The sequence below is a fragment of the Osmerus eperlanus genome, unplaced genomic scaffold (assembly GCF_963692335.1).
Source record: "Osmerus eperlanus unplaced genomic scaffold, fOsmEpe2.1 SCAFFOLD_494, whole genome shotgun sequence".
NCBI classification, from domain to species: domain Eukaryota; kingdom Metazoa; phylum Chordata; class Actinopteri; order Osmeriformes; family Osmeridae; genus Osmerus; species Osmerus eperlanus.
The window spans coordinates 1-14,818 of NW_026911025.1; the positions used below are offsets into that span (position 1 = coordinate 1).

At 49.3% G+C, this 14,818-nt stretch overlaps 1 protein-coding gene and 1 long non-coding RNA gene across 2 annotated transcripts; one reads left to right on the forward strand and one right to left on the reverse strand.

Moving 5' to 3' along the window:
• Positions 1-5,485: 5,485 nt before the first annotated feature.
• Positions 5,486-14,543, reverse strand: LOC134015494 (bone morphogenetic protein receptor type-1B-like; the record flags this gene model as incomplete). The annotated part of the gene is made up of 11 exons (XM_062455030.1): positions 5,486-5,945; positions 6,170-6,300; positions 6,513-6,688; positions 7,024-7,321; positions 9,338-9,530; positions 9,620-9,758; positions 10,001-10,097; positions 11,463-11,571; positions 11,748-11,850; positions 11,993-12,244; positions 14,234-14,543. Coding segments are annotated over 11 exons (1,934 nt in total), but the record flags the coding sequence as incomplete, so codon positions are not given.
• LOC134015493 (uncharacterized) lies at positions 7,530-8,050 on the forward strand. The gene is made up of 2 exons (XR_009929128.1): positions 7,530-7,843; positions 7,985-8,050. It is a non-coding gene; the product is annotated as an uncharacterized LOC134015493 (long non-coding RNA).
• Positions 14,544-14,818: the final 275 nt, after the last annotated feature.

The following is a 14,818-nucleotide window of genomic DNA, read 5'->3' on the forward strand; positions in this document are numbered from 1 at the left end:
GAGGCAGGTGGAGGAGAGGGGCAGATCTTCCAGCTGGACACCACCCTGTCTGAGGTATGTACACACACGCGCTCGCTCACTGAGCGCTCACACGCACAGACACAGGCAAGGCAAGTTTATGTGTATAGCACACAAACACGTTTAATCCACAGTTGTCTGGAAAAGCAACATTTTTCTCAGCTTGTCTGAATCTGCTTGCCCCGGCTTCCAGCATTCTGCTTCCTGCTTCCTGTTCAGGGCTGGGTTAGTGCCCAGGGAGCGCTTGGGCGATGGAGCCACTCTGGGGGCTGCGTTTCTTTATTGACTGTCCTTGGCTCCTGCTCGGCGCTCCGAAGTGCTGTCTGGGGGCTTTGCTCTCTCTGTCTCTGGCTCTGAAGTACTGTCTGCTGCCCTGTGCTCTCTGTCTGGCTCTGAAGTACTGCCTACTCTCCTGCTCTCTCTCTCTCTCTCTCTCTCTCTCTCTCTCTCTCTCTCTCTCTCTCTCTCTCTCTCTCTGTCTCTCCTCTCTCTCTCTCTCTCTCTCTCTCTCTCTCTCTCTCTCTCTCTCTCTCTCTCTCTCTCTCTCTCTCTCTCTCTCTCTGGCTCCAAAGTACTGTCTGGGGTTGGCACTGGCTCGACACCACTGTCTGGGAATGGTTTATCATAGCAGCCATTATCGTCCATACCTTGGCCTGTTGGAGAGAGTTTTCCATGTCTGCTAATGAACCCGTAGAGACTCACTCACTCTCTCCCTCTCCTCTCCCTCCTCTGTCTCCTCTCCTCTGTCTCCTCTCCTCTCTCCTCTACCTGTTCTCCTTTTCTCTCTCCTCTCCAGGACACCCAGAACATAGACACCTCCCTGCTAGACCCTGCCAGCAACATCACCACCCTGGTGGGCCCCGGAGCCTTCCGGATCCCTCTCTCTATCCGGCAGAAGCTGTGTGGCAGCCTGGACGCGCCCCAGACCAGAGGCAACGACTGGAGAATGTTGGCCCACAAGCTCAACCTGGACAGGTGGGTGTTCAATAGGAGGTGTGTGTGTGTGTGTAGTGGTGTGAAGGGTGTGTGGGGGTTTGTGTGTGTGTAGGGTTTGATGTTAGTGTGGGTTTTAGAGGGTGGATGTGAGTTTGTGTGTGTGAGAGGCAGAGATGGCAAAAAGATGATTAAATATACTCTGACTACACTTTCTCAGTGTACAAGTTAAAGTAATGAAGTATGGGCTCTCTGACATATACTTACGTAAAAAGTAGCCATTACTACTACCTAGGTTAGGGTAACACAATAACAGTAACCACAGTGAAACAGTGTAACCACAGTGTAACCACAGTGTAATAACAACATAATAACAGTGTAACAACAGTGTAATAACAACATAATAACAGTGTAACCACAGTGTAATAACAACATAATAACAGTGTAACAACAGTGTAATAACAACATAATAACAGTGTAACCACAGTGTAATAACAACATAATAACAGTGTAACAACAGTGTAATAACAACATAATAACAGTGTAACCACAGTGTAATAACAACATAATAACAGTGTAACAACAGTGTAATAACAACATAATAACAGTGTAACAACAGTGTAATAACATAATAACAGTGTAACAACAGTGTAATAACAACATAATAACAGTGTAACCACAGTGTAATAACAACATAATAACAGTGTAACAACAGCGTAATAACAAGATAATAACAGTGTAACAACAGTGTAATAACAACATAATAACAGTGTAACAACAGTGTAATAACAACATAATAACAGTGTAACCACAGTGTAATAACAACATAATAACAGTGTAACAACAGCGTAATAACAAGATAATAACAGTGTAACAACAGTGTAATAACAACATAATAACAGTGTAACAACAGTGTAATAACAACATAATAACAGTGTAACCACAGTGTAATAACAACATAATAACAGTGTAACAACAGCGTAATAACAAGATAAATAACAGTGTAACAACAGTGTAATAACAACATAATAACAGTGTAACAACAGTGTAATAACAACATAATAACAGTGTAACAACAGTGTAATAACAACATAATAACAGTGTAACAACAGTGTAAGTTGTTTATAAGTACTACTACTCCCCCCTCCAGGTATCTGAACTACTTTGCCACCAAGTCCAGTCCCACAGGGGTGATTCTGGACCTGTGGGAGGCCCAACACTTCCCCGATGGCAACCTCAATCGCCTGGCTGCCGTTCTGGAGGAGATGGGCCGCCATGACAACCTGGTGCCCATGGCGATGGACCACTGACGACCGCCGCCCGGGAGCTGACAGGAAGTTGTTCCAGGGGGGGAGGAGAGAGATGAGATGAGAGAGACAGAGAGAGAGAGAGACACACAGGGAGAGAGAGACACAGAGAGAGAGACAGAGAGAGGTAGATGATCAGATATCAAATCTCACCTCTTTCATTTAGAACACACACACACAAGCGTACACACACCAGTCCACACAGCTGTGATCCATCTCTTAATACAGTAGAGACATGCAGAGAGGACACACCTCTCTCTCTCTCTCTCTCTCTCTCTCTCTCTTTCTCTCTCACTCTCGTCTGACATCATTAACTCCTCCCTGGGACCGTTTCCGAGGAAACGCTTCCTCCTGCTGTCCAGATGTTCTCCCAAATCCTGATTGGATGGAGACAGCGAAAGACAGTCCTTTAGGACACATGAGCAGGGGGCGGGGCTAAGAGTATAGGGGGCGGGTCTACCCTCCCGCCCCTCCCAGTTCACCTGGTCATGTCCGTCTCCATGGCGATCCCCAAAACCAAGGTGTGCGGCGACATGTTGAAGGACAAACTTGTTCCTTTTATTATATAAGTCTGTATTTAATAACACTTCTATTTATACACAGGTTATCTCTCTTTTTCTAAAAACGAGGCCTGATACTGATTCATTTGTATGGCGCCTCGTGTATTTTCTGCCAGCTTTCGTTCGTTTATCATTTTGAAAAAGGTGTAATGGCGCCCCCTAGTGGACGTCCCCAGTGACGACGCCTGCAGTCAAACGCCAAGCAGACCTGGCGAACTGTAAATAAGTGGAACGTTGAGACCGTAACCTTTTTACAGTGTTAGTCTGACTCTCATAATTAATATTAGGTGTTACCATACATGTCACGTATAATTATTGTTTTGAGAAGAAGAAAAAAAATATATATTGTGCTTTGTGTGTTTTTCCGACATTGCTTAGGTTGTAATTCTTTCCTGTTCGCCAATTTAGTTTGAAAGTAGTTGTCTAGATTATGTGAGTACATTTGGCTTCCTTGTTGAGGAGTTGATTGGTTGTTAAGGGCGGAGATTGCAGTGACTCTGGCAGGGCTGGCATCTGATTGGTTGGTGCCTCGATACTATAAAAAAAAGTAAAAAGCCATCCTCATTAAAAAAAACCAATCCATTTTCTCCCCTCTGATCTTCACACAATCATATGAGGAATATTAAAACTAGGCATTGAGAGAAATAAAGAGAGATAAATAGAGACAAGGTGACAGTGAGGGGTCTCTAGAAGATATGTAAGTATGTAAGTTGTTGATATACAGTCTATTTTTCTAGCACTGATAACCAGACTACAATTGCCTTTAACCAAATGACTGAAATATGGATATTTCATTCAGAGGGGAATTCCAGTTCCCATCATGGTGTGTGTCGTTCAGATTCCCTCTCCCCTGACCCTTATCGCCCCTGGAAACCATGAGGGGAGGGGGGGGAGGAGGGGGAGGAAGAAGAAGCCAGGAGGGATGTAAAGAGGGGTGGAACTACAGAATGAGTCACATTTCAGTTTGTTGATCTTGACAAGCATGACCAATGAAATCGATCGTGGAACAGAACACACTGTACAACAAGGCCGTGGATGGATAGACAGCTGTCAGCCAACATTCCTACAACGCTACAGCACTGGTTGTTGTTCTAATAAGTCGTCATTTCTTTCATTTTAGTATTATAACAATTTTTTTTGTGTGTCTTGAAGTTGTACCGATTTTTCTAAAGCTGTCTATGCAAACTTTGCATCCTTTATAAATGTACATTCTCCAAAGTGCTAGATGTTGCATTCTATAGTTCTGATGCCTCATGGTTGATATTGTGTGTGGTGAGAACAGCTTGTCAGCCACCGTCTCATGGCATTACCTGCACCCGCTTGCGTTTCATCTGTCAAGTTCTTGTACAAAGTGTAAGAAAGAATTTTTAAGACTAATAATAAATTATATTTATATGCAACACTGAACGGCAAGAGTCTGTGTCTTTACTGTCAACCTGCCTGTGTGTGTGTGACTGTTTGATTACTGTGTGTGTGCGTGCGTGCGTGACTGTTTGGTAAGTGTGCATGTGCTTGCCTGTTTTATAAATGTGTGTACTGTATGTGTGGTTTATGTGTGCCTGCACAACGTGTGTGTGTGTGTGTGTGAGAATCAATGTGCCAGCCATTAAATCAGACATTAACTCTGTGCCAAACATGTTGTGTTGCCATGGCAGCTGTAACCACTAACACCAAGACAGCATGTTCTCTGTCGACAGGACTTCACGAGAACTCTCAAAGGAAACTTCTCCAAAGAAAAAAAAGAAGAAAAATCGAAATCACCAAACAAGGACACAGGTGGTAGGAGACTGACAGCGCTTTATTAAGGGAATGTTTTTCTGTTCCACTCACACGCGCTCATATCCACATATAAACAGATTAAATAAGGCACATCACTGTGGAGTGTGGGACGGGGGAATATTCTGTACACAAGTTACAGCCACGTGACCAAATGACATTATTCAACATTAGCATCATTTCCATCAACAGCAATACATTTCACAGGGACTATTTACACTTCTCTAAAAAGGAGGGATTTTCCGCAAAGTCCTTTCTTGCGTAAAGTAGAACAAGCTCTTCAATGAACACACCCATAAACCCTTCTCTTCACGGAACATTTTCACACGGAGTGCGTCGTGGAGAAAAAGAGATTGTCGTTACTTTGGACAGCACACTGGATGCACTGTGATGCACAGTGAGGTACGGTGGGCCGTGTGGACAAACAGAACCAAAGGCTTTGGTTTCTAAGGCAGGGGGCAAGCGAACCAAAACCAACACAATGACAGGTGCTACAGTACAACAGGGCTGGCGTGACCCAGATAACACTGATGCAAGGCTCGATGGGGGGGGGGGGACACAGTCTGGCTCTCTTCTCCTGCAGGGGGCGCTCTTCTCCTCCTGCAGGGGGCGTTCTTCTCCTCCTGCAGGGGGCTCTCTTTTCCTGCAGGGGGCGCTCTTCTCCTGCAGGGGGCTCTCTTCTCCTGCAAGGGGCGCTCTTCTCCTGCAGGGGGCTCTCTTCCACAGCCCTGGGGTTCCCTTCATGCAGCTTTCACAGAAAGCACAGCCGAGGAGGGTAGGGGAGGGTGGAGGGTGGGGGGGAGGGTGGGGGGGAGGCGGGGAGGGTGGGGGGGAGGAGGGGAGAGGGTGGGTGGGAGGAGGGGAGGGGGAGAAGGAGGAGGGGAGGGGGCGGAGAGGAGGAGGGTGGGGGGGGAGGAGGGTGGGGGGCACCCTGTCGTGTCGTACTCTGGGTCTCTCGCTCTTTCGTTCTCCTCTATCCTCTGTTCGATCCCTAGCTCTCTCTTCTCTCTCTCTCCACCTCTCCCACTCACTCTCCCCCTCACTCTCCCCCTCCCTCTCACTCCCTCTCCCCCTCTCTCCACCTCTCCCTATCTCTCCCCATTCTCTCTTTCTCTCTTACTCTCCGCCTCTCTCTCATTCCCTCTCCCCCTCTCTCTCTCTCTCTCCCCCCAGCTCCTTGTCTCTGGCCTCAGGCTGGGGGGGTGGGTAGGCTCGGGGTCGGAGGTCACAGCTTGATGTCCTGGGACTCGGACATCTTGGCCAGGGTCTTCTTCACCCTCAGGGCCGTGAGGCGGGAGGCAGGGTTCTGAGCCCAGCACTCGTTCATCAGCTTCCCCATCTGCCTCAGACACTGGAGAGAGACACACACACACACAAGAACACACACACAGGAACACACACACACAGGAACAAACACACACAAGAACACACACACATGGTCAGCATCGACTAACCTAAAAATGAAAATCTTGGCCAATGACAGTGTGGCAGTCACTGCTCCAGCTGTGAGAGTGTGTGTGTGTGTGTGTTCCTGTGTGTGACTGTGTGTGTGTGTGTGTGTGTGTGTGTGTGTACCTCGTCGCTGCTCCAGCGGTTGGGGAAAGAGGGCCGCAGCCTCTTGGTACAGACCACCTCCCTCATGTCCTCGTAGGACGGGTCAGAGGGCACCAGGTCATGATAGGGCAGCTGGTACTCCTCCATGATGCCTGGGACACACACACACGCAGGCACACACACACGCAGGCACACACACACACACGAGAGCACACACATAAATGCTAGAGCCTCCACAAACCACAACAACCTAGGAACACAGACCATGATGCAGAACAGGGATGTGTGTGTGTGTGTGTGTGTGTGTGTGTGTGTAAGTGTGTGTGTGTGTAAGCATGTGTTTGTGTGTGTGTCATGGCCGGACCTCCAGAAACACATCTCCGGGCGATCTCCCAGAGGATCAGTCCAAAGCTGTACATGTCGGCCATGATGAAGGACTGGAAGTGGTTCCTGTTCAGGCTCTCGTCCAGAACCTCCGGGGGCATGTAGCGCTTGGTGCCCACACGCGTGTTGGGGGGGATGTCTACCTCGTTGGTGTCACTAGGGGAGGCGGGGGGGGAGGAGGGAGACAGGGAGACAGGGAGACAGGGAGGGAGGGAGGGAGGGAGGGAGGGAGAAGGATGTTTAGTCTGACGAAACAAGGATTTAAACTGCTCTGCCCTATTCTGCTCTAGTCTGTTCAAATCTGCTCTGCTGTGCTTTAATCTACTCTGCCCTTCTCTTCACTACTCCTCTGGGTACAGTCCTATCTGTTGAACTAGGATTAGGTTATATCTGGACTAGGACTAGGTCCTATCTAACCCCCCCCCCCCCCTACACACACACACACCTGATGAACTTGATGGACAGGCCTACCCACACACACACACCCTCACCTGATGAACTTGACGGCCAGGCCCAGGTCTGCGATGCAGCAGGCTCCGTTCCTCTTCACCAGGATGTTCTTGCTCTTCAGGTCGCGGTGGGCGATGGCCGGCTTGCCCTGGGTGCCGAAGATCTCGGTGTGGAGGTGGCAGAGACCGGAGATGGAGGAGTAGGCCAGCCGCAGCAGCGCTCGCACATCCAGCGTGGTGGACTTGAGGTAGTCGTACAGGGAGCCGCTCTCGTGGTAGTCTGTGATCAGATACAGCTGGGTCCACGAGCCCGTCCCCTTAATGTCCGCCGCGATGAAGCCTGGAGGGGAGGGGGGAGGTGTGTGAGACACACACATAGGTACGGTACACACATGCACACACACACACACACAGGTACAGTAGACACAGGGTTCGAATCAAGGGGGGGCTTGGTTTTTGATAAAATTACCAAGTATGTGTGTTTTGTATAAAATGACCTAAGGGGTTGCATGTGTGTTTTGGGGTAAATGACCAAAGGGGTTAGTATGTGTGTTTTGGATAAAATGACCAAAGGGGTTAGTGTGTGTTTTGGGGTAAATGACCAAAGGGGTTAGCATGTGTGTTTTGGATAAAATGACCAAAGGGGTTAGTGTGTGTTTTGGGGTAAATGACCAAAGGGGTTAGCATGTGTGTTTTGGATAAAATGACCAAAGGGGTTAGTGTGTGTTTTGGGGTAAATGACCAAAGGGGTTAGCATGTGTGTTTTTGATTAAAATGACCAAAGGGGTTAGTATGTGTGTTTTTGATAAAATTACCAAAGGGGTTAGCATGTGTGTTTTGGGGTAAATGACCAAAGGGGTTTGTGTGTGTTTTGGATAAAATGACCAAAGGGGTTAGCATGTGTGTTCTGGATAAAATGACCAAAGGGGTTTGTGTGTGTTTTGGATAAAATGACCAAAGGGGTTAGCATGTGTGTTCTGGATAAAATGACCAAAGGGATTAGTATGTGTGTTTTTGATAAAATTACCAAAGGGGTTAGCATGTGTGTTTTGGGGTAAATGACCAAAGGGGTTAGCATGTGTGTTTTTGATAAAATGACCAAAGGGATTAATATGTGTGTTTTTGATAAAATGACCAAAGGGGTTAGCATGTGTGTTTTGGATGAAATGACCAAAGGGGTTAGCATGTGTGTTCTGGATAAAATGACCAAAGGGGTTAGCATGTGTGTTCTGGATGAAATGACCAAAGGGGTTAGCATGTGTGTTCTGGATAAAATGACCAAAGGGGTTAGCATGTGTGTTTTGGATAAAATGACCAAAGGGGTTAGCATGTGTGTTCTGGATAAAATGACCAAAGGGGTTTGTGTGTGTTTTGGATAAAATGACCAAAGGGGTTAGCATGTGTGTTTTGGATGAAATTACAAAAGGGGTTAGCATGTGTGTTTTGGGCTAAATGACCAAAGGGGTTAGCATGTGTATTTTGGGCTAAATGACCAAAGGGGTTAGCATGTGTGTTTTGGGCTAAATGACCAAAGGGGTTAGCATGTGTGTTCTGGGCTAAATGACCAAAGGGGTTTGTGTGTGTTTTGGATAAAATGACCAAAGGGGTTTGTGTGTGTTTTGGATAAAATGACCAAAGGGTTTAGCATGTGTGTTTTGGATAAAATGACCAAAGGGTTTAGCATGTGTGTTTTGGATGAAATTACAAAAGGGTTTAGCATGTGTGTTTTGGATGAAATTACAAAAGGGGTTAGCATGTGTGTTCTGGGCTAAATGACCAAAGGGGTTAGCATGTGTATTTTGGGCTAAATGACCAAAGGGGTTAGCATGTGTGTTTTGGGCTAAATGACCAAAGGGGTTAGCATGTGTGTTCTGGGCTAAATGACCAAAGGGGTTTGTGTGTGTTTTGGATAAAATGACCAAAGGGGTTTGTGTGTGTTTTGGATAAAATGACCAAAGGGTTTAGCATGTGTGTTTTGGATGAAATTACAAAAGGGTTTAGCATGTGTGTTTTGGATGAAATTACAAAAGGGGTTAGCATGTGTGTTTTGGGCTAAATGACCAAAGGGGTTAGCATGTGTATTTTGGGCTAAATGACCAAAGGGGTTAGCATCAGGGTTCGAATTACGGGGGGATTTGGGGGGGTTTGACCCTGCTAATTAAGACTTGGAACCCCCCAAAAGAGGTAAAAGCAACAGGTCGGGGGGGTTGATACATTTATATATCGTTCTTACCTGTAATCGTAAATATTACTTTAAGACCTGGAGAAGAAGTTGACCCCCCCGACTATCATGTATAATTCGCAGACACACACACACAGGTACAGTAGACACACACACACTCTCTCTCCAGCTCACCCAGGATGTTGTCGTGCCTCATGAGGACAGTCTGGTATATCTCCGTCTCTCTGAACCAGCTGGCCTCCTCCGTGGTGAAGAACACCTTAACGGCCACGCGCTCCCCTCTCCAGCGCCCCATCCACACCTCCCCGTAGCGCCCCTTACCGATCTGCTTCACCATCTGGATCTGCTTGGCGATGGTGCGCTGGACCTGTGGGACGCAATGCCAGACGACTCACTACAACGTCACTACAGCCAGTCACAAGCCTGGACACACAGCGTGTGGTGGTGCGGTCTCACCAGCAGGGGGAGCCCTGACCCTGAGCCGGAGCTCTGGGACTGCTCGATGAGGTCCCTCAGAGACTCTCCTGGAGGGATGTAGCTCTCATCCTGCTCCAGACCCATGCTGTAGCGAGGCCTCGCCTCCTGCCGCTTGTACCTGCCGGGGCAGCGCCGCACAGGGGTCAGGTGTCAGGTGTCAGGGGTCAGGGGTCAGGCCCCGAGAGTTTGTGTGTGTGTTGATATTTGTGTGTATTCGTTTAATTCACTGAGCAGATGCCTTTATCCACTGAGACTTACACACAGCTGCATGTTGTGAGCGCAGCAGATAATCAAGGAGCAGAAGTGCACAGTGTTAGTGTGTAAGTGTGTGTGTGTGTTTGAGGTGTGTGTGTTCCTCACCTGTAGTAGCAGAAGATGATGATGAAGCCAAGGGCGATGCTGCACAGGGTGATGGAGATCAAGAGAGCCATGTGGTGGATGCTGCTGTCCACGTAATCTAGAGGGAGGGAGATGGAGGGAGAGAGAGGGGAGAGAGAGAGGGGGAGAGGAGAATGAGGGGGGGCATAGAGGGAGATCAAAAGAGAAAAAGAGGAAGAGGAAAGGATGGAGGTAGAGAGAGAGCGAGAGAGAGAGAGAGAGAGAGAGAGAGAGAGAGAGAGAGAGAGAGAGAGAGAGAGAGAGAGAGAGAGAGAGAGAAAGAGAGGGGGAGAGGGGGAGAGGGAGAAAGAAAGAGAGTAGGAAAGAAAAAAAGAGAAGGAAAGGAGGGAAAGAGAGAGAGTGTGTTGGTGTGAGATTTGAGAGAAAACAGAGATAGACAGAGATAAAGGAACAGAGAGAAAGAAGTAGAGAGTCAGTTCACTCAGTTCATTCCATCTATCTATCGCTTAGGCAGAGAAACATCCCTCCCTCCCTCGTCTCTCCCTGTGTGGAATCGATCACATCCCCTTCCTGGACCCACCAGATCAGGTGTCACTGACATCGCCACGGCAACCCCAGAGGCCCTGAGTAGCTCTGGGGCTCTAGCCTTTCTGCTAGGCCCCTGTCAATCACACACACACACACACATGCACACACACATACACGCACACACAAGTTCACGCACACACACATAAATACACACACACGTACATACACATAGGCTGTAAATACACACACACTCAGAGTGGAGGAAAGTTTTTGGCTCCATTTACAATTTGCCTCGTTTGACAAATCAATTTGTTTCCAACAGATCTTTTTGATAGCTGTAACCTTTCACACGAACACCGATATACACACACAGGCAGGGTGTGAATATCTGTGTGGGTGTGAAAGAGACAGACAATGTGTGTCTGCCTGTGTAGAGGTGTGTGTGCTTGTGTGCATGCTTGTGTGTGCGTGTATATGTGTGCCTGCCTGTGCTTTCTAGTGTGTGTGTGTGCGCGTGCGTGTGTGTGTGTGTATGCGTGCCTGTGTGACTGAGTGTGTGAGTGAGTGTGTGAGACAGAGACAGAGAGAGAGACGGAGCGCTGGTGTCTAGCAGGGTGACAGATGGACAGATATCTCACATCCTCGTCCAGGCAGGAAACTGAAGCAGGCCCTGGGGAGAGGCTGTCCTTTTCATTAGAGGGTGAGAGAACAAGACGAGCCCACAGGCTCTATTTCACCTGCCTCCCACCCCTCTCCCAACCCCCTCCCACCCCCTCTTGACCCCCCCCCCCCCCCCCCCCAAGGACAGCCCACGCCACTCCTGCCAGCACCACACTGTGGTTAGTAGCAGTTTAAACTGTCACTACCCATAAGCCCCCTGGCCTGTCTGACTGGAGGCTTGCTGGAAGGCACAGGGGGAAGGGCTTCCCTCTGAGTGGGTGTGTGTGTGTCTCACCAGGGTTCCTGGCAGGGTGAGGGGGCAGGGTAGGCTGCAGGTGTGTGTTACAGAAGTCCTGGTCAGTGCAACACTCCAGGGCTCTTCTCTGACGGGCGTTCCCCGTGTCCTGTTACACAGGTACACAACACACACACACACACTGTGAGACACACACACACTATGAGACACACACACACTGTGAGACACACACACACACACTGTCAGACACACACACACTGTGAGACACGCACACACACACACACACACACACACACACACACACACACACACACACACCCTTACCCTGCACTGGAACTCTGAGCCCACCAGGCCCAGACACCCTGAGGTGAGCAATGGAACTCCACCCTCCTCCTCCTCCACCATGGTGAAGCAGTAGCCATCCGTCCTGCACACACACCATCATCACCACCGTCTTCATCACATTTTCCATCATCATTATGTGAGTAGGTTTGTGTAGGAGTGTGTGTGTGGGAGTGTATGAGTGTGTGTGTGAGTGTCTGTGTGAGTGTGTGTGTGAGTGTGTGTACCTGCAGGTGTTGTTGGTAGAGTCCTCAGGACAGTGGTGGTAGCAGGTGCACCACAACATCCTGGTGGGTGGGGCTAGGGCTGTGGCCCCGCCCTCCTCGCTGCCCCGCCTCCTGTCTGGCAAGCTCCGCCCTCCGTTCCTCAGCAGGTCCAGAACATTGGCTGCAAGGACGGAGAGAGAGAGTGAGATGAGAGAGAGAGGTAGAGAGGAGAGAGAGAGATATAGACAGTGAGTGAGAGAGGCAGAGAGAGAGAGAGAGAGAGAGAGAGAGAGAGAGAGAAACAGAGAGTGCAGGCCCAGGACATGCAGACACATTCCCCTGTCTGACTCCAAGTCTCCATATCCCCTAAGTGCTCATGAATGGTAAATGGTAAATGGACTGCATTTATATAGCGCTTTTCTACCTTAGCGGCACTCAAAGCGCTTTACAATGTTTGCCTCTCATTCACCCATTCATACTCTCACTCACACATACCGACGGCAGCGAGCTACCATGCAAGGCGCCGGCCTGCCAATCGGGAGCAACTTGGGGTTCAGAGTCTTGCTCAAGGATACTTCGGCACATGACCTAGGAGGAGTCGGGGATCGAACCGCCAACCTTGCGATTAACAGACAACCCTCTCTAACCCCTGAGCCACAGCCGCCCCGTCATGACTGGGCTACATGACAGTCAGGGATAAATCGGAGAATCTCGCTGACATTTTTTCCACCATACAAACACACCCAGATGCCCTGGCGCCGTTGCTACGGTAACCGGGTGGCAGAAAGCATCCTGGCGGGGTCCTGGGGCACCTGCCAGGGTGCGCAGGGCTGCCAGCTTTTCAAAAAACCTTGGACTGAGATTTGGTGGGGCCAACCAAAATGTTGCTGCGTACAAAGCAACCCCCAAATACATAGAAAGAAGAGAGCGAAAGAGCAAGAGAGAGAGAGAGAGAGAGAGAGAGAGAGAGAGAGAGACAGAGAGAGAGACAGAGAGAGAGAGAGAGAGAGAGAGAGAGAGAGAGAGAGAGTACTGTGTGTGTACAGAGTGTATGGAGGTCTCTGTAGGGTTTAGCGAGGGAGTGTGTGTCATGCCATTTCTAAATCCAAGACCATATTTCTAACTCCCTGTAGCAGAGGCACTCAACACACTGGGAGGACAGACTGTGTGTGTGTGTGCTAAACAGGCTCCAAAGTATGTGCGTGTGTGGACTAAACATGCCCGGAAGATTGTGGGTGTGTGTTGTGAACGTGTCATGATGGTGTGTTCAGGCTAAAACAGGGGGGTGACCTGTGAACACAGCTCTGTGCGTTGGGGAAACAGCTGTCTACGTGAAGACCCAATAGAACAGTCAGAAGACACTCAGGCCAGCCTGTCCGTTAGACTATCTGTTAAGGCCCACCTCATTAACTTAGACAGAAGACACACCAGTTGTATGATGTGGTGCTGCAGACAATTCTTATCTCTGAGACAGAGAGAGTGAGAGAGAGAGAGAGAGAGAGAGAGAGAGAGAGAGAGAGAGAGAGAGAGAGAGAGAGAGGGAGAGAGAGAGAGAGAGAGAGAGAGAGAGAGGAGGGAGGGAGGGAGGGAGAGAGAGAGATGAGAGAGAGAGAGAGAGAGAGAGAGAGAGAGAGAGAGAGAGAGAGAGAGAGAGAGAGAGAGGGAGTAGAGGAGATGGGGAGAGTTTATAACAGACAGAATGTCATGCACACAGGTGGAGGAGGAGGAAGAGGAGGAGGTGATGAGAGAGGAGAGGCAGGGAGAGGTCTAGGGTCTAAACATGAACAGCTGTACACTGCTCTCTGAAACACCCTCTGTCTCTCTCTCCCTACTGAGGGCTGCCTGGGAGTATTCTGGAGTGTGTACATGTGTATGTGCTGTGTGTATGTGCTGTGTGTATGTGCTGTGTGTATGTGCTGTGTGTATGAGGTGTGTGTATGTGCTGTGTGTATGAGGTGTGTGTATGTGCTGTGTGTATGTGCTGTGTGTATGAGGTGTGTGTATGTGCTGTGTGTGTGTGTGTGGTGTGTGGTGTGTGTATGGTGTGTGTATGGTATGTGTGTGGTGTGTGTGTGGTGTGTGTGTGGTGTGTGTATGGTATGTGTGTGGTGTGTGTGTGGTGTGTGTGTGGTGTGTGTATGGTATGTGTGTGGTGTGTGTGTGTGGGATTCTTAAGTGCTAAGTCAGACAGCAGCCAACACGTGGACAGTGTTTCTTTAAGCACAAACTCGGTCCAGACGTCTGATCTCAGGGCTCAGTCACAGGGACCGGAGTCTGGAGGGTGCCTGCAGAGGCTGGAGGCTGCCTGCAGAGGCTGGATGCTGCCTGCAGAGGCTGGAGGCTGCCTGCAGAGTCTGGAGGCTGCCTGCAGAGGCTGGAGGCTGCCTGCAGAGTCTGGAGGCTGCCTGCAGAGGCTGGAGGGTGCCTGCAGAGGATGGAGGCTGCCTGCAGAGTCTGGAGGCTGCCTGCAGAGGCTGGAGGGTGCCTGCAGAGGCTGGAGGCTGCCTGCAGAGGCTGGAGGCTGCCTGGCAGCTAGAGGCTGGAGGCTGGGATGGAGGTTTGGGACAGGGGCCTGGCAACACACACACGTACACACGCACGTGTACAAATACACACACACACACAACACAGAAAGGGGGATCGTATGAGTTTATCAGAGCTGTGATTCTGTCCAGATCGTTATAGCTTTTATAGAGTCTTCTAGGGTGTGTGTGTGTGTGTGTGTGTGTGTGTGTGTGTGTGTGTGTGTGTGTGTGTGTGTGCGCACTCCTGTGTGAGTGTGTGGAATGGACAGAGACGCCTTGTTTCCAGAGAGCCAGGCAAACAGGAAAACTCCATCCACTACAT